The 20,002-nt window shown below is 42.9% G+C and overlaps 2 protein-coding genes across 2 annotated transcripts in view; one reads left to right on the forward strand and one right to left on the reverse strand.

Moving 5' to 3' along the window:
- LOC126427035 (secernin-2) overlaps positions 1-1,516 on the reverse strand; it is a 106,873-nt gene extending 105,357 nt beyond the window's left edge. The window contains exon 1 of the mRNA XM_050089211.1: positions 1,140-1,516. Within this exon, the coding sequence (XP_049945168.1) occupies positions 1,140-1,146 (7 nt within the window). The 5' untranslated portion in view covers positions 1,147-1,516. The remainder of the gene's footprint in view (positions 1-1,139) is intronic.
- A 172-nt stretch (positions 1,517-1,688) lies between these two features.
- Positions 1,689-20,002, forward strand: part of LOC126427034 (probable citrate synthase 2, mitochondrial) — a 251,626-nt gene continuing 233,312 nt past the window's right edge. The window contains exon 1 of the mRNA XM_050089210.1: positions 1,689-1,956. Coding sequence (XP_049945167.1) covers positions 1,909-1,956 — 48 coding nt within the window. The 5' untranslated portion in view covers positions 1,689-1,908. The remainder of the gene's footprint in view (positions 1,957-20,002) is intronic.

Consider the following 20,002-nt stretch of genomic DNA (forward strand, 5'->3'; position numbering starts at 1 on the left):
GTTCTACCTTCCATTCCACAACAGACATCATTTTATGGTTCATATCTCAGCAAAGACCATATTATATTCATCATCAGGCTGTGCCTACAATACAAATGTTATCCAAGGCACTTCCATGAACTTCAAGCTAAAGACAACTCATTCTGTCCTGATGAAGCTTTTCAAATGACTGACAAACAACATTTGGGTCAACTAAATGTGATATACATTAACAAACAAAAAGAACACAACACTGACAATATTTGTTTTGCATTGATATTAGTTTTTCAAAGGATGGTTGTGATGACAAATACATAACATAGACTACCCCGATTTCTAGGTTGTGAAGAAAGGTAACAGTTCTGTTGCGGATTGGCAAAGCAGTATAAAACACTTCAGTTAATCCCACCATACTGTTTGGATGGAAGGCTGAGAGGAATTACACATGAAATTTGGTTAATAATGCGTCATATCCCTCCCCTCCCTTCAATATCTCTTTTGGAGCCTGGAAACAAGTATTTCCATTTGCCAAGCTTTAGCTACCAATTTCTCTCAGGTAAACACTGCTTTACGAAATAATAAATGTTCTAATACCATTCAAAAGACAAAGAATCAAAACTTAGTGTAAAGTTACTTCACTGATGGCTACTTACTATAACACATAATTTGTGTGTGTTCTTACATTCAAGTAAGTGTCTAAAATGCAGATGTTGTGTTTACTATATTAATAATTGTTAAACAAGATGTCTGTACAACTTCCTTTCTTGAGGCTAATAAACGAATAGTATTTGCACACAGAAGGCAAGTTTAAAGTTTTCATGTCGTTCTAGAATCAGTTTTCTATTTGGAAAGTGTTTAGTCAGAGACTGACAAACGGGTAGTGAACTGCTGTTGAGTGCAGCTAGTTTACATAAATAACCGAGTTCCAATCGAAAGATTGTAGCTCGTTGCTACAGGCAAATATTTCTGTAATGTTTACAAGAGCAGGACTTTAATTTAGACCGAAGACGTCTGGCCTACACTATTTATGTACGGATTTTATGTTGGTATTCACTGCTCGAGCGACACAAGAAAACTATGTATATCGAATATTGCCTAAGCATACCAGTAGACAATTTTATCGCTCATTACCGGCTATAACTCTAGCGCATTACACTCACCGGGCATATTTCAGTCCTATTTCTCTACTGCCACTTGTGACGAACCAGCAAAGCTTTCACTTCTGTGTTCTGCTCCTTAGAGATAACGTAGTAAGAAATCACGCCACTTCTTGCTTACGCCTTTGTTTTCGTCAGCACGAATTGATTTTATAGCGGGTAAAATTCCTTTCGTCGAGTAGAACAGATGCTCCCGAGGTGCCTAACCACCACACCAATGACTAGCCTGTAGTGACATTAGTTGACGTATTTAGGCGAAAACTAGAGCCAGATGATCAACTCTCGAGAATTTCTCCAACTTCTTTTACAGTACAGCACTTTACGCCTCCGTGACTTAATAACTGTGGATCGGACCCAATGCTTTGAAGCGTGAAACTCCTCTCGCCTTCTGTTTTTTGGTCAGATCCTAGTTGGTCGTTTTTGGGGCAGCGTATTGATCACAATTGCGTGACGATTGGAACGTGCTGCCACAGAGCGGCGTACAGCTGCACTAAACAGGGGAACAGTGCCGCGTTGCGGGCACCAGCCGTACTAGTGGCTGCCATCTTGGGTTGACGTCACAGCCGGGAGGTACGGTCTGGCGCGCCGTGGCAGAAAAGTTGGCGTGAACCAACAGTATTACTTGAAGCAGGTTAGGTGTAGGGTTTGGCCTACTTTGGTATCTCACGGATACGACTGTCTGCAGCGCTTGAGTAGGTAGGCAAGCCGGGTTGGACGAGCGGTCAGAAGTAACAGAAACCGGAACGAGAGGAGGAAGCGAACTGCAGATACGATGGCACTATTCCGCATATCCGCATCGAGATTATGCGAAGCACACCAGGTAAGGGTGACCGTTAATAATTTTCCACTTCCACGCTTCATCTGTGTCGATGCGTCTGCATATTGTGTTCCTAGTGTTGCAGTTTGTGGCTGCTTTGTTATCGATTTCGAGCAAGTTAAGAGAGGAGGGAAAATACCGGTTTGCCGGGTTTTCGCTTGTACCGCTTCCAAAAACTGTCCTTTCGTTATAAAGTATCGCTGTGACACTAAGCATTCGCGGCGCGTATTAGGTTTTCGCAGTTCCAAAGACGGCACGAAATAGGTTAGTTGTCACCCCTCGGGTGGATCGTCCTATTCTTAGACGTGGAATCTCGCACCGCCTTGTTCTAAATATGAAAATGGTTGTTGCGACAGGGACCCCTCAGCCTAATTTTAGTCCATTCCGTTCCGGAGTGCAGTGGAAGTAACCCCTTGGCGGCTTTTAGAAGGAATTGAGACAGGCTTTCCGAAATGTGGACTCCCTAGTATTGATCTCGCCAAGAGCAGGGGTGAGGACTGAGAAGCTCGCCGCTAACATGCCACCCCCTGACCTGTGGCAACTATAAGGCGGAAGGAGGCAAAATAGGTCATATAGGAAGCAGTGCTGTAAAACTGCACATTGTAGACAAGTGACTACATATTTCATTCGTACGACTGCAAGACACCGTTACAAACCAGCGAGGTGGCGTAGTAGTAAGATAGGGAGCTTGAGTTATGTAATACGATGTTCGCAAGTTTACCTAGCAGAGTTTGTACGAATGATACATTCAGTATAGGCGAATGTTGACCACTACGTACATACCGAAATTGGAGATGGTTAAACCTGCTTCAAAGCAGAGATAACACCGTCATACCTTGTTTGGCCGTCGAAATGTGTTCTTCGTAGTTTCCTCTAACTCGCTTAATTCAAATGCTGCGATGTTTCCTTGGGAAAATGAGGCAGATTTCCTTCCCCAATCGCAGCTTGTGGAGAGTTTCTGGTGGCTTGGTTCTTGGCTGGACGTTTGAGTCTTGGGAAGGCCTAAGCCTCCTTGCTGAGTTATGGTAATGATTTTTGTATTAAGCTGCACCTGCGAAAGAACGTAGCTCCGGTTGGTGGCTTCCTGAGTATGCCGATGCAGATCGCTCGTGACAAAGTACTATAAATAATTAAGTTGTAGCAAATTACCGTAACTGTATTTCGGGCTTCATATCTCACATCTACTAGTCCAGCAGTATCGGATCATTTCGTCTGTTCACGCCCATTATCAGCTGCCAATTGTAGCACAGGGCGCGTATATGCAGGTCTTAGCTAAAAAAATCCTACCACGGAAACTTCATGGCACAACTCCTCTGGCTGCAACTCTACAAACAGATCAATGTCATTGCATATTTTTGTCAGGTCATTCATATGTCGTGAGCAGAAACGTGATTTCCTCTTCGTATCTTTGCCACGACTGTCAGCTGATGCACCCTATGGAGATATAGGTGCATCCGTATCCCCTACACATTCGTATGACTATGTACGCAGCCTTTACGGGCGACCCACACCGCAATAAGCAATGCATTTTCACACTGCGGCGGAATTTCCGCTGCTTTGAACCTTCCGGGCAGGTTAAAATTACATATCATAGCGGGTTTCAAATCCCGAACTTTCGCCCGCGAAGGTATGTCAAATACTGTTGGACGGTTTGATCAGTACACATCGTCCAAGGTAGACGGGGATTACGGAACATTTACGTAGTCCGCAAGCTACCTTCTGGTGCATGGCGGAGGGTCCCTTATACCACTACTAGTCATTTCCTTTGGTGTTCCACTAGCAAACAGAGCGAGGGAAGAATATGCCTCAGCAGCCCCAATTTCGCTTATCTTCGTTGAACTTACGCGACATGTACAATGCGAGCAATTGACTCCTGCAGTCAACTTGAATTGCCGGTTCTGTAACAACTGTTTCGCGTAAAAAAACATTTTCCCTCTCCCATTTGAGTTTAAGAAGCGTCTTCGTAACACTCGCATGTCGTTACCGGTAACAAATCTAGCAGCCACTTCCGAATTGCTTAGATGTCTTCCTCTGGCTGTTTCTTCAGGAATCGTCAAAGCAGTCACCTATTTAGCCAATGAGAAGTATCTCAATCGCCATATCAAACATGTTACTGGATGAGATTTTCACTCTGCAGCAGAGTGTGCGCTGATATGAAACTTCCTGGCAGATTAAAACTGTGGCAGAAGTAAAGCTGTGAGGACGGGCAGTGAGTCGTGCATGCGTAGCTCAGTTGGTAGAGCACTTGCCCGCGAAAGGCAAAGGTCCCGAGTTCGAGTCTCGGTCCGACAGTTTTAATCTGCCTGGAAGTTTCACGTTACTGAAATCTTATTTGTTGGTGTTTATAATACAATCGTGTTGCACTCTTAATAAATTTTATCTGGTTCATTATTAGGGAAAAATAAGAAACGAGGATTAACGCTGTGAATAGAAATTACGAGCTGCGACCAAGTGGCTGCAGACGGATTCCTGTGATAAGTTGACCGCTGTGCTTTCGTCTGGGTGCTTACCTAGCCGCCATATTATGAACCGAATTTGGCCAATCCCGAGCCACGTGAAAGCTGATTTTTTTTTTTTGTTCCCCAATACTTAATTCCTTCTGTTCTTCCTAGAAATGCCCGTTTCCTTCTCCCTGAATTCGTCGGTTTTCATTCCCAACTCCTGTAGCTCTTCCTCAACTTTTAAAAATCATAAAATTTGGGTTTTCGTCAAGTTAATATTTGTCCACGTATCCTGTAAGTGGCCATATAGTGCAATCCTCTACTTTTGCACTGTACACATTCCGTTTTTCCACACCTTATTGGTTCTGTTTCCAAACCCTATTTTCATACTTGGGATCCAACATTTTTTCATATTCTTTCTTCAAATTAAACTTATGGCTGTTCATGGCGAGGCATTGACCATAGCCATAGGCACCTAGCTTTAATCAGCACATTGTAATGCTTCTATTTTGTATTAAGTATATTTTTTCACTGCCGCTATCTAGGACCATGTCACGTGCAGTCACTTTTAGCAGTGAAGTTTGCGCCCTTCGAAGCTCAGATTTCCGTTACTGAGTAGGCATGTTTACGCTTCTCTGTTGAACGGGCACCGCGTAGTCTTTTTGGTGGCTCATCTCGATGTAGCCCGTATGTCACTAACGGAAGACATTCCTGCCACAGGGGTCTTCAGGGTGCGTTTGTGCGAGTGGGAGATCGTCTTTCTTATTTCTAGATAAGTGGAAGATCTGTCAATCTTTCCTCGTTCATTCGTTTGAGGTGACCGTAAAGTCGTAAACGTCTTTTGTGGATAGTCTAGTTTTTACGGCTTCGTACCTCAGTCGGTAAAAACGGAAAGCTTATAGGATTGCTTTGTAATCCGTCCGTCCGACTTAAGAACCTTTTTCTCTGCAACGGATAGGCGTACAAGTTGAAATTTGTCACATACCAAGGTTTACAGTCCCTTGGTCTATTTACGCTTATCAGTGAATGTAGTCAAAAGATAGTCGTTTGTCTCACATTGATCTCTCACGCAACTCTCCATGAAAACCTATAGGGCGCTTCCTGTTGATCTAGAATCATGGAATTTGGCAAGGAGTAAGGTTCCACAGTAAAAGGAAGAAAATGTGTTTTCGGTATTGAAATTTACATTGCATTCATAAAAACATAATACAAAATTGTAGCATGCAAACATAAAATGTAAGTTGTCATGTTGCAGTAAGTAAAATTTTTATTAAATCTTCTCTTCATGAATTGAAGACCCCTGCTCACTCGGACTAGTCTCAGGAACTACAGCAGGTATTTTGATATGTTCTTTGAATTACTGGGATCTTTTTCTTGCCAATGTCGTTTCAGTAACAGGTAAAAATCGTAGGGCAACTGGCCTATTTCTTGTCTATGAAAAATACTGAAATGTTAGGCCTTTTTTGGTGGGTAGGATTCTTGTAATTGAATGCCACGATTGTCCTAATGATTCTGGACTGTTCTCTCTGCAGTTCTTATAGGAAGCTTTCATTTGCTGTTAGGGATAGGGGTTTGGGCTGCATACAGCAGTATTACTACTGTGATAATTATAAATTATTATTCCTATTCCTTGTGGCCCAGTGGCCTGTTGAGTTACAGGAAGCCACCTCGGTGACTTGGGTAACTCTAACCTTTTCCAGTAATCCTATTGGAAAAAGAGGACCTACAGCTTAATGTGGAAAGCGAACCACATATCGTTCATGCATCTCTGTATCATGGTTTCCCAAACGTTTCTTCTGACGGAACTTTGAGAATCCTGGCACTTTGATGGAGCACCTTGTTTATTTTGAAGGTTAATAAAAAATTTAAAAATTAAACTAGTTGTATTCAGACATTGCTTCAGTTTTACAACGTAACTAATAACAAATCATAACATTTTTAAAAATCATAAAAATGTCTAAAATTAAAGAAAAGTTAATTACGTGGTTCGCAGAGCACTTACTCGGTTTCTGCGGAACACAGTTTGGGAAACCCTGCTCTACATCATAGACGTGAAGGCTAGGTTAAAAGGCAGACTGAATCATTCGATGGCCTGGTCGTGATTGGGACCCGCGACTTTGCGGTTTCCAGGCACGCGCTTATCATCCGACACTGCCGAACATTCAGACGTGACGAACTTGCCGAACAGACATTGAAAGTGTAAGTGAAAACAAATGACCCGCCGTCTTTACCGGGATCTCGGCTTTCGACACACGGCCGCGAGTACGCTTACTTAACACGTACCGGCTTGTGAATATGTAACGCACGTTCCGACGAACAGTCGGCACGGTGTTAAATGGGGCTGTTTACAAGAGGTCGGCTCAGGTGCAAATGTTCTGCTGGTAGCTGGCGCTCTGCGCAACGTAGGGGAAAAATTTAGTCTTCTTAGATATACGAAGAGGCGTTACTCTGTACCACAGCGTCAACATACAACGAACATATAAAGTCTCTATATTACTAAATGGCTAACCCGGTGTCTGGTGACAGTACCAGTTGTATGTTACCTAACGGCTTCCAGGGCACCAAAAATTTGATTTTAAAAGTATAAAATGTGTGGTAATCTTCTAGTTACCTTGGTTAGGCACAGTTACGTAAAGTATTACAGTTGCAAAATTTGGTTCTGAGCCACCGTTAACTCTCATTGCGCGTACCCAAGTTATATCCATTCAGAATTGCAGAGAACTCCGCAACTTCCACCACACTTGTGCATCGTTAGAAACATTTCTGAAACTTTCGCTCCCACAAAATAAATTATTTATCGCTTACCTGTTCATGCAGTAAAACTTCAACTTAAAGCTTGATGTTTTTAGAATGTCCTTACTGCTATCTGAAACACATTTTACAGACGTATCACTGAACAAACTGCGAAATTACTATGAGGTGAAAAGTCATGAGGTACCTCTCAATACATTCTCCTTCTGCCCAGTATAGAGCAGCAACTCGACCTGGCATGGACTCAAGTCGTTGGAAGTCTCTTGCAGAAATAATGGTCCATGCTGCCTCTATAGCATCCCCTAATTGCGAAAGTGTTGCCGGATACTGTGCATGAACTGACTTCTCGGTCGTCTCATAAATGTTAGATGGGTTTCATGTCTGGCGATCTGGGTGGCCAAAGCATTCGTTCGAATTGTCCAGTATGCTCTGTCATGCGCATTGGCACCCATACAGATTGCATCATAGTTACGAATAGGACGTGCATGAATGGCTGAAAATGGTGTCCTAGTAGCCGAACAGAACGGTTTCCAGTCAGTGGCAGTTTCAGTCGGACCAGAGGACCGTGTAAACACAGCGCACATCATTATGTAGCCGCCACCAGCGTGCACATTGACTTGACATTTTGTGTCCATGGCTTCGTGGGTCTGCGCTACATTTTAACCCTACCAATTGAAATAGTAGCCCATCTGACCTGGCCACTGTTTTCCAGTGGTCTAGCGTCCAACCGACACGGTCTCGAGCCCAGGAGAGGCGCTGCAGGCCATGTCGTGCTGTTAGCAAAGGCACTCGAGTCGGTCGTCTGCTGCTGCCAAAGCCCATACACCAAATTTCGCCACATTGTCGTAACGGATATGTTCGTCGTACGCCCCACATTGATTTCTGCGGTCGTTTCACGCAATATTGCTTGTCTGTTGACAATGGCAAACACCGCTGATTTCGGACGTTCCTGAAATTTGGTATTCTCGGCTCATAGACACTGCGGATCTTGGAATATTGAAGTTACTATTTCCGGAATGGAATATCCCATGCGTCTAGCGCCGACTACAGTTTCACATTAGTAGTATTTTAATTCCCCGTGCGGCAGTAATTAAGTCGGAAACCTGTTCACATGAGTACGAATAACAGCTCCGTCAGCGCCTTTTATACCTTCTGTGTGTGCGTATCGCTATCCACCGACACGTCACCTCCGTGCATATTCACCCAGAATTGGAGAGCACTTCGCAACTTCTAACATTTTAAAGAATTTCAAAAATTTTCTAAACTCTCGCTTACACACGTAACGTCAGATATTCAGCATATAACATCATATGAAAAGGAATCAAACGTTTGAAGCTGTTTTATACAAGGGCGTTAGATTCCATTAAAAAATCTGAAGTAGGGATTGCTAGTTTCCACATATGCAATTAGCTCCGTTAATTTTGAGCTGACAATACTGGGCACGTTGAACTGGACAGCATCTTTTACAGAAATGAGCGACAAATGTACTACGTTTTAATATATTCGTAACCTAAAATTTACTGTACCATCAGATTGTTAGCTGACGAAGCTATTTAAGTATCGTCGTTTGATAAGGTAGAAATGCTAGAAAACTTACATTCGCTTTGAACATCTACAAACAAGAGAGAATGCCTAACAACATACCCTTGTAGCATCCGATGTCAAGACTGTTGACAACGTTGAGGACGGCAAGTCTAAATTTTGAGGCAATACGAAACGGGACTGCCACTTGATATTAGGCAAGGCGGCATGGCTGCGGCAGCAACAGCTGGGCGGTGTTCTGTATACTTTCTTGCTCCGTCCGTTGAAGTGCAGTATCAGATGGCTTAGCGGGATGGCAATATCTTTATCACTTGCTGCTCGCGTTCGCTACTAGTTTGCGACATTTTGTCGCACAACATTAACACGAAAACTATGCAAAAAAAAAAAACGGAAACTAACATCACCAGCCTCAAGCATCTTCTGCAGCTTCTACCTCCACATAAACTCTGCAAGCCACCGTATTGTGTGCGTGGCGGCGGGTACCTCGTACCACTGTCATTTCTTTCCCCGTTCCAGTTGCAAATAGAAGGGAAAAACATTTTATCAGTAGCGTGCCTCGAAAAGAACGTAGTCTTCCCTCCCAGTGATTTCCATTTTTCACGAGTTACCCCGAATCAATCGGTAACGAATGAAGCAGCTCGCCTCTAAATTGCTTCAATGTTCCCTTAATCCTACTTGATGGGGATCCCAAACACACAAACAGTACTCAAGAATGGATCGCTCTAGCATTGTGCATGTGGTCTCCTTTACAGATGAACTATACTTCGCTAGAATTTTACCAGTAAACCGACGTCATCTATTCACCTTCCCACTACAATCCTTAAATGCTCACTTCATTTCACGTAGCTTTGCATCGTTAGGCCTAGATATTTAATAGATGTTACTGTCCATCGTCAAGCTACTAACTCTGTAGGGGGATACTTTTTTATACTCATCTCCATTAACTTAAATTCTTCTATATTCAGAGCATGCTAAAATTTCATACCGAATCATGCTATAGTCACTCGACGAAGACACCTTCCCGTCAGTAAACAGCCGAAGATTGTTGATGACCCTGTCATAACATTTATGTACAGGGTGGTCATAGTCCGTCGATCCATAACTATGATCCATTTCTGTGGTAACGAGTTAGATGTGACATAATCAAAGATACTGCAGACTTGCACATACTGCTCAAGGTTAAAAAGCATAGCACATTCAGGTGCTTCAGACCGACCACGCCAAGCTTTATATTTCGTTTACTGTTGTCACATCTGTGGAAAGTTAACGAACATAACTGCTGCATACGTAGTAACAAGCCACCTCATGCTAACACCGAATGACACCTCACACCATCACTGAACGGTAAACATACTCACCAAAATGAGTTTTTGGCTTGGATTGACTAAGACTATATTTTAAGCCTCCTCCATTTTTTTGCAAAAAAGATAATTGAAGGAAACATTTGCCAATCACAGCTTATACAAAAAGGCAATGCTGTCACTTATTAAAACAGGATGGAGCACCCTGTCAGTGTGCTCCCATAGGAAAGGAACCTAAATCGAAAATACGCCAAGCTGTGGATAGGCAAGGGTTCAGTGTACAAAGAACTTGATGCAAAGTAAAATAAGAAATTTCATAGAACGAACGTATTTTCCGCTGTGTGTCACTTTCAGTCTCATTTACACCAAAGAACTCCAACCGTATGCGTGAGTACAGTGTATGACCGTTCGTGCAAGCATCCAGAGAATGTCAAACACGATAATTCCGACAAGTCTTACACACTGAGAGGAACTTTATCCAGACATGAAGAAAAATGTCAACTGGTTACACATTAGTTCTTACAAATTCCCAAAGGGACAGTAGTGAAGATTTCTGGTTGTACATGACTACGCAACGCCATAACTTCCTACAGTTTAACCATTACAGTGAGAAATATGCATTCTCCCCCAAAAGAATTGAGTTCTACAAATGTCAAGCAAGAAATTACGCAGTTGAAATTCCTTAGATTTCCGTATTGGAGACTGAAATGTAAATGTGTTGTACATTACTATTTGGATAACGGGTTTATGTGATAACGTAAGTGTTAAAAGTTAAATCAAATTTGGAAAATCAGGTCCAGGGTTCGATTCAGGGCAGAGTTGATTTCTTTTGCTCTGGGACATGCTATTGGTGTTGCCCTAATCATTTCCTCTCATCTTTGTCCAGACCAGAACCCAGCATTTTGTGCTCGGCAAAGGGGGGGGGGGGGGGGGGGAGGAGGAGAGGTGCGGCAGGCGCGCAATGAATGAATTCACAAATTTTGACAGTGTAGTCTCCAAAGTAAGACATTCGAATTTGTGAAAACTCTTATCGCATTTTAAATAAGGCAAAATTTATTAACATGCTACATCTTTATTCTTCATGTCTACAATTTTATTTCCTCAGGTCACCTTGGCGACTAACACACTTCGATACCATTACTGTGGAATGTTTGACATTGTTGACCAAGCCAGAATCTCACCTTTGCTCGCATCAATTCTCTATTAACGCGAAGTTCTCGAAAGTGTTCTTTCAGTGTTGGAGACTGATGAGATTCGGATGGCGCCAAGTCGGGATTGTAGATGATCGATAGTGGTGAACCCAAGGCGTTGAATTGACGCAGCGCTCGTTTGTGGTCTGGCACTGTCATTCTGAAGGTGCTCCACGAGTGGATGAACTCTAAGAGCTATAAATTCTATTACAGGACGCTGTTTGACTCACCGGCGTAAATGAAACACACTGCCATGTTACTCTATAATTCAGAGTCCTATAGCGCCAGAGCGTTGTAACTTCAACTTGCATCAGCGAAGTGGGAAAGCCGACCGAGTGATATGCATGGCATGCAATACCCCAACCGATATTCAGACTACAATGACTTCAGAGGCATTATTCCCCGACACGCTACCTTATAGTAGTGATAAAATTTTCTTTCGAAGCTGTTAAGTTTGAAGGTTATATTGCAAATACACGGGGTGTTCAATTTATCTGAAGGCTGCCTGTGCAGCCCAGTAGATGGCAGGCCGCGAGGGCTCCGTTGCCCTGCGATCAGATGGCGTGTCGCCAGACTACTGCTGCTGTGCGACGTGACTACATTTAAAATATAAGCAAATTCTGTACTCACCCGCGTTAAGCAAGGAGATGCTGGAACAGCCTTCCATTATTTTCCACACATTTGACATAACAAATTAATCACACGTTGTGATTCTGAGATACTGAATTAACTGATCCACGAATATTATCCTCGAGTTCCTCTATCGTGTGAGTATTTGTTGCGAACACTTAGTTCTTAAGTGCACCCCACAAATAAAAATACCACGGAGTTAAATCGGAACTCCTTTGCGGGCCAGATACTGTTACTAATCACTCTCTCATCGAACTCATAGTGAATGGAGTGCAAACAAATATTGGCCGGCGGATCCTGTTGAAAAAATGCGGAGCTTCGTTCTTTCACTCAGTTCATTAAAAAATGGGCACAAGACGTTTTGCACATCTCTCTCCCTTGTAACTGTCAATAAAAAAATTGGGCCTATTGTCACCGCTAACTGCGCACCACACCCCTATTTTATGATCATGTAGGGGCTCATCATGAAGCACAACAGGTCTATCTGCACTCCAGCGTCGACACTTTTGGGAATTAACATACCCGTGTAAATGGAAACAAGCCTCGTCTGAAGACACATTAGGGTAAGGATCCATTTCACCGTTATGCACGTGTTTTAAAACCCATTCGCATAACTTAACCCTGAGTGCAGCTCTTTGTACAGAGGCGCACGATATGTTTGCTGCGAAAGACGTCTAAAGAGACTTTTTAGGGGAATTTTCCAGGCGGTATGCAGTGTCGAGCACTTTACGTCGTTTACGCTTTACGATTCATGTCTTGAACGTTTCCCGTTTCACGAACTTCATTCACTAATTTGAACTGCACCACGACTCTGAACTCAAACAGCTGGAAACTTCTGTTCAATCTCCCAGCAATCGAGCTTAAATAAACTCTCGTTGTGGTATTGACTAATTCGCTCTTGCCATTGTTCGGCTCGCAAACTTCAGTTACTCTCGTGATGCCTGTTTCACTGCTCGAATGACACTGGCCGACAAGGCGCATATGTCTGTACTGCCTTCAGGGCGGATGGGAGGGGGACAAAGTGAGGTCCGGGGGGCCCATTCGACCGGCAGGCGCGGCTTCCGTGGGCGGCCTGCAATACACAGGGCAGGCGGTCATCAGATAAATGGAACACACTGTATCTCTGAAGTTCTGGGAAGGAGGTATAGCCCCTCCCCCGATCCGCCTGCCATCACAAAGACGCCACATAGGCACAAATAATTTACCCCAGTAGGACGAACAAACACACAGGGGTGTCTCCCGGTCAGTAATGTCGTACGATCATTTCATTACAACAGAACAGAAGGGGGTGACAAATCTCATTCCGACTTGTTGTTGGCATGGTAGCTGGCCTGTAAACAAATAGCTGTCACCTCGTTCTTCTTATTCATGCAGGACAACTAAAAATTTTACTCCTGCCATCGTTTGTCACTGGCGATGTTTGTTAAACTCAAGGTTAACGATAGAGTACACCGGCATCGATAACTACATAATGCCCCAGTCTACGTGCTGATTAAAACTGTCATAATTACATAATTATGTGGACGTTATCGACAAGCTTCTTTGGAAAGTGATAAGAAACCAGTATATGAGGCTATTGATATGAAAAAGCGCGCCCGATACTAGTTCGCCAGTGAATACTTCGTAGGGCAGCTTGCGTCCCATTAGTTGCTAATTTCGGTAATAATGAATTTACGGGCCCTGCGGCTTGTGCCTTGAGTACCGCTGTTTGGCGTGATGAATGATGGAAAAGTGAACATAACGAATCATTAATCGGATGAGGGTGACAAGTCACATTGCTCATTGGTAATTTCCTATGCTTCGTAAATGTACATGCTAAAAGTAACTAGACCGCTTGCACCTTAGTGCACTTAGACACTTTGTGTAACGCTCCCATATTAAAGCCGTTATTTGCAGGGCAATGCGGTGTTCTTGCACACATCAAATTGTCATATACCTGATAAAACGTTATATACGCATAGACTTGCCAGATGCAAATAACGTTGATGAGTTCTCTGTACCCTGTTGGAAAAAGTGTGAATATGAAATGGCTATGGCTAATTAGTTACATTGGAGATTACAGTTTGAAGTCGATATTAGTTGATGGAAAAAGATAAATTTGTGGAAATGCAGGCATATAAAACTGCCCCACACAAAAACACTGAAAAATAAGCGCGAAAGATTGACGCAGAGGATGCTAGGAAGTAAACAAGAACCGAAGCTGAAAAACTTTGTGAATGATAAATTAATCCCTATCTGCTACTTAGTGACTTTCGTGCAACTGCCTTGAACCGATAACTTGAAGCAATTTCACTCCTACTTTTCATAAATGAGCTCTACTTTTTGAGTACATATCTGTAACTACTGACTACTCCGCTTAGGCTTGGTTGGGGGTCTGACTAATTTCAATCGCAGCAATTTAAGCTGTGCTACTAGATACCACCCTAATCACAAGCACGGAAATCATAGATATGACTGCGTATGGCGTCATTTTACTGAAACCAACATCTAAGTCACGTGACTCGGGACATGAAGCCGAGCACGTCATTACGCATTTATAGTGTACTATTTGACATTTTTGTTGCAGATCAAATTTTGTGCATTTTACCATATGTAGAAGTAAAGACGTTCACATATGCTCAGATTAGTCTTGTTCCTACAGATTTTGTAAAGTGACGAAAACCTCAGTCGTGTAAGTGAATTACTTTAAAATAGTAGAAGTGGTATTTCCATAAGTTGAAAGTTAGGATGTGGTCCTTGGATTTAAAACTTGTTGAATGACTACGATTTTGAGACCAGCCCACTCTCCCAGTATATTAAGTTTCGTTGTATATTACGCTTCATATCTTGATGTTTCGGTATCTGTACTGGATTAAGCAAAAATAAGACAAATACGTGTTTATTTTATGTAAATATCTGACATTATGCACATGAGTTTCCTTTCTTACAAAAGCTTGCTAAACCGTTTGACACACATTTTTGTGGAATCGTTAGAAAACTAATGCTGCGTTAGAAATTTTTTCTTCCACTACTGTGGAAACGGCGAACTACAAGAATTCAGTGCACAAAAAGTATCCACTAAAAGTCATTCTGTCGCTTATTAAAACTGTCAGTGCGTTTCAACTCGCCCACATGTAAAAACGAAAATCACTGCCTTATCAGGAATTTCGGAGAAACTAGGTTAATTGCACTACTACATGTGTAAGAGTAGTACTACAGTTCATTGATTTGTTAAAATCAATGCTTGATTTCAGCTATAAATGAAACTGTCAGCTCCATTTCACACAGCGCGTAATGACTGGAAATCGGCTTTCTGCCCCGAGTCGCGTTATTTAGATGTCGGTTTCAAACGTTAACACGGCAGAGATACGGACATGCCCCACCCCCGTGTTATATATAGTCTGTTAGAAATAGAGGAATATTACGGAAAAACAGGTGAATACTTGTGAAAACGAAGATCATAAATTTCATTGCTGGTCGTTTATTTGCAGCAATTTAAGCTGTGCTATTAGGTCCCAGCTTAACCACAACCTGCTAAATAGTGACAATGGAAAAACCATGGTTGGATTAAGTGTAAGGGTAGAGGGCATTCACCTGTTGGCTTTTCAGTGTGCACGAAGAACAGTAAACGCATCTCATCTGATACAGGCCCTGCCTCATCTATTAGGTTTTTGCTCCACAATCACCTCAGTGTCTATTGTTCTATTATTCCGGTGTTCGTGTGGGGACTGATATGAACGGTCGTATTAGGATCTTCTGCGTGAAACAGTTGATAGCTGAAGAAAGCGATTTCTACCATATGTCTTACTGTATGTCCTCATTTTGACTTTGACCTAGTGTATAACACCTTAAAATACTACCTTTCTTCCGATGACGACTTCAAATTGTGAAGGACCAAACTGATACCGTATGATAACCGAGGGACTATACGGATGGATTCACTGATTGCGCTGTTGAGCTCAGTAATTCGACGGCTTCACTAACGTTCAGGTGAGTCTAGCAGTTGTGCTGTGGACGTTCGTTGACTTGATTTCAACCAGTGTGGTATTGTATGCGCCGAAGGCTGCATAAATAGCTCCATTTCCTTCACCTTTGTTCACCGCGGCGTTGTTTCATTGACAGGACCTGCGACCGCTGCTACGTCTTTCGCGGTAAGCAGAAAGAAGCCGCGGAGTTAGAAAAGTATAATGACTAATACTGTAGCAAAAAGCTCTGACAGAAGTAAAGATCTGAAATGCAGACAGGCAGTAGCAAAGGAAAGCTCGGCTACAAAATAGAAATATGAACAACGAATACAAATCCGTTTATTTGGAGGATCTATAATACAAGAATCTGAATAATTGGGATGAAGTGAAAAGAAAAGAATGTTAGAAGTTTGATAATGCTGCAGCCTTTAGCCCCTGCTCTTTGTGTATATGATAACGAAATTGTTTGGCGACGGAAAATAAAACTAAAATATTAAAAATGATTTTAACCAGCAAGACCGTATGACACGCTATTTGTAGCTGACAGTTTTAATCTCGAAGATTGAAAATGAACTACAGAAATCTGCTTGTGAAGTACACAAAACCGCATATATAAGATATCAGTACAAAAATCGTCATGGCTTCCTGTGGGGGAAAAACAGTGAGAACAACAGTAATTGAAAAATTCGTAGTTCAAATAGTTTTAAATTTTTGGAGCTCATGCTGACGTGAAGGAGGCGTAGAGCAAAAAGACAAAATTGGCAAGGTCAGTTACCTGATCAGGTGTTCTCATCAAAACAGAATGTGTACAGAAACGTTTCGTAAAATATGTGTCGGTACCAACAGAGTATGAAAGTGAATCTTGAATAAGGAAGAAAGAAGAAGACTAAAGGCCAAGCAAACTAAATTCCTCAGGAACGTAGGATAGGCAGTTAGATTATGAAATAACAGTAGATAGTAGGAAGGAATTGAATAAAACTGGGTATCACATCTGGTGTGAATGAGTCAGCATTCTGTACCACTAAATTTTTGGCAAGAGCCGGCCGCAGTGGTCTAGCGGTTCTAGGCGCTCAGTCCGGAGCCGCGCGACTGCTACGGTCGCATATTCGAATCCTGCCTCGGGCATGGATGTGTGTGATGTCCTTAGGTTAGTTAGGTTTAAGTAGTTCTAAGTTCTAGGGGACTGATGACCATAGATGTTAAGTCCCATAGTGCTCAGAGCCATTTCTTTTTTTTTTTTTGCAAGATAAGACAGTCAAAAAGATGGAAGGACCCAGTGTGGCTGGAACAGGCTGGACAAGGCGTAACGCATCATTATTTGGAAATATTTCCTGACGAATTTGATTCTTCAGTTTCTCTCTGCTGGTTCATAGTGCCCGTTGGACACGATGAACTGGCAGTACACCCGTGGATTGTTCGAACTAATACAGTAACACTTATAGTAACGTTACATGCACCTGAAATGTTATGACCTAAAGCAGTAAGTAATGTATGGATTTTGAAGTTTATTACAGAAGGCTGGCGATTAGATAGCTACTTCTAAAGAGGTGCTGAATCGAACTGGGCAGAAATTGACACAGGCTAAATAAAGGGTTCGGGTGGTTGGAAGTGAAGCTTCAATACTGAAGGAAGGGTGTGCATGTCATAAACTCGGGTTTAACCAATTCTTGAACACTTAAGTGCTCATTATCAAAGAGTGGATGCAAGTGCTTTGCTCCTAGATTCGTATCGTTGGAAATTATCCACTTGAGAATAAACGAATCATTGGGATATTTCATTGTGATATTTCGAACGGCAGAATTGCACTTATAAATTTATTCTGTAATCAGCCTTGTTGCTGTAACAATTGACGACTCGGCTAAAGAGGCGGTTGATTTTTATCGCAGGTTTCGTAATTTCACATGTTTAGCCTCGTAACGTCACAAATATGAAGGCAATAACATTTTGTCCTACCACCATCCTTTAAAGGGCGAACTGGTATGATCTGCAGTATTGAAGTGCAAAGTTGAAGGCCTTCATAAGGGAACGTACTACACACACTGTTGTGGGCAGGACTTGTATAAATGGGCATTTTCCCGGGAATTTGCCCAAAGCAGTCATAATTGCTCAAATATTGGCGTTTAAAAAATATTTATATAAAGTTTTTACCGCTAGAACGTATAATTTACCAGGGACAATACTCAAGATATTAAGTTTGTAAATGTGTACATTTAAATATACGTATGTCATTCATTGCTTCTATTACTAAGAACGACAGGAAATAAGAGAAAAAAGCGTGTATTATATTTTTTACTAACATTTCAACTTGCTGAACCACGGAAGGGCGCGTGTTACGAACAGCTGCTTATCATTTACCCTGTAGTTCCACTGTTAAACCGAACCACCCCCCCCCCCCCCCCCCATACCCACGGGCACGCGGACACACCACGTTGAACAGCTGTTCAGTGATAATCCGGTATAAAAAAAAGTCCTTCGGTCATCGGTTTGTAATGTAACACTGTTAATCAGTGTCAAGTCTGTGACTATACTGAAGAGAGTATTGATATCAAAATTACTGAATGTATTAAACAGCTGGCATGTGCTTCTGGATAATACACATTTTTAAATGTTAAAAAAATTTCCAGTGAAAACAAAAAGCAAATTGCTTTACTATCAGATGTAGTGGCATTTGAGACTATAGTTTCCTAGTCTGCTCCTTTCTTTACCTACTTTCGTATGACTTCAATGCTGTAAGGATAAAATGAGAACTCTAAAAAGATTTTATAACAAAGGATCGATGCCCAAGACGCTGGAATCTTTAGATTCCGCTGCTAGTAGAGTCCTAAAGAATCGGCGATTGTTGGACTCGTGGAATCTGAATACATACATTATCATCCAAATTAAAATCATTATGGATAAACCTCTTACTCTAATTTTTAACCCCCCAGGGGATCCACAACTCTTTTGTGGATACGTGTGTAGCGAGCACGGGACCCCGAGCTAATGTGGCCTTCCTTCCTTTCCGGGCTGCATACCTTCCCTTTCCGTATCCTTCCCCATCCCCCATCTTCGCCCCCCCCCCCTCACCTCTGGCTCTTTCCTTCCCTTTCTCCCCCTCTGGGGAGTATGGTTTGTGCCTACGTCTGGAGACGGACGCTTGTAAATGTACCGCACTCTTCGCCTTCCTTGCTTGTATGTCTTCATCCTTCTTCGTCCTTCTCTATTTCTTACCTCTTCTCTTTACCTCTTCTCTTTACCCTTTTCTCCGCTGCGGCGTTTGAGACCTCTCTTCTTTCCTTTCCCTGTCTCTTTCTTCCTCCCTGTGCGTGTCTGAAGGCCGACCCACGCACTTCCATGCGTAGCCGGTGACGGGGTAACGCGTAATTCCCCGCCCCGGGTAGACAGGTAGGACACGTACGTACCCCCTGGTAAAGGCCAGGCCCAGGGAGGGGTGATTACCCGAGCTGATACCTTCCGAAAGTGCCGATTGGTCCCTCCGTCCGTTTGTCGGGAGGTGTGACCTGAGGTGTGAACAATCACCTAAGGCGGGTGTGCCCTCGGTGAGGGCCCCCACAAGGGAGGAGCGCGCCATCGGAGACGCCGGTAATCATGGGGGATTCTTCCGCAATGGTTTCCTCACCTTCCACTATGTCTGCTCACAAACGTAAGTTCACTGAGTCTCAGCCACAGACGGTTCTTCCATCGTTGCCACAGTTCCTTGTTGTTTCTCGGTCTGACGAAGGTCACGACTTTTCCAAGGTCAACCCTTTCATTATTCAGAAAGGTGTCGACGCAATTGCGGGTCCTGTAAAGTCTTGTTCCAGATTACGGAATGGCACCCTGTTGTTAGAAACACACAGTGCCCTCCAGGCTCAAAAATTGCTGCGTACTACTCTGCTCCACACCTTCCCTGTCCGGGTGGAACCGCACCGTACCTTAAATTCCTCGCGTGGAGTCGTTTATACGCGCTCCCTCGATGGATTGTCTGACGACGAAATTCAGCACTATCTGTCTGACCAAGGCGTCACGGCTGTTCAGCGGGTTATGAAAAGGGTTGACTCGAACATCATTCCAACCCGCACTGTCTTCTTGACATTTGACAAAGTTCAACTCCCATCAAAAATCAAAGCCGGCTATGAGATAATTTCCGTTCGCCCTTATGTACCAAACCCTACGCGTTGCTATCGATGTCAGCGGTTCAACCACACCAGCCAGTCCTGTTCCAATCCGGCCAAATGTGTTACGTGTGGCAGGGATGCCCATGAGGGTGC

Source organism: Schistocerca serialis, chromosome 11 (genome assembly GCF_023864345.2).
Source record: "Schistocerca serialis cubense isolate TAMUIC-IGC-003099 chromosome 11, iqSchSeri2.2, whole genome shotgun sequence".
NCBI classification, from domain to species: Eukaryota; Metazoa; Arthropoda; class Insecta; order Orthoptera; family Acrididae; genus Schistocerca; species Schistocerca serialis.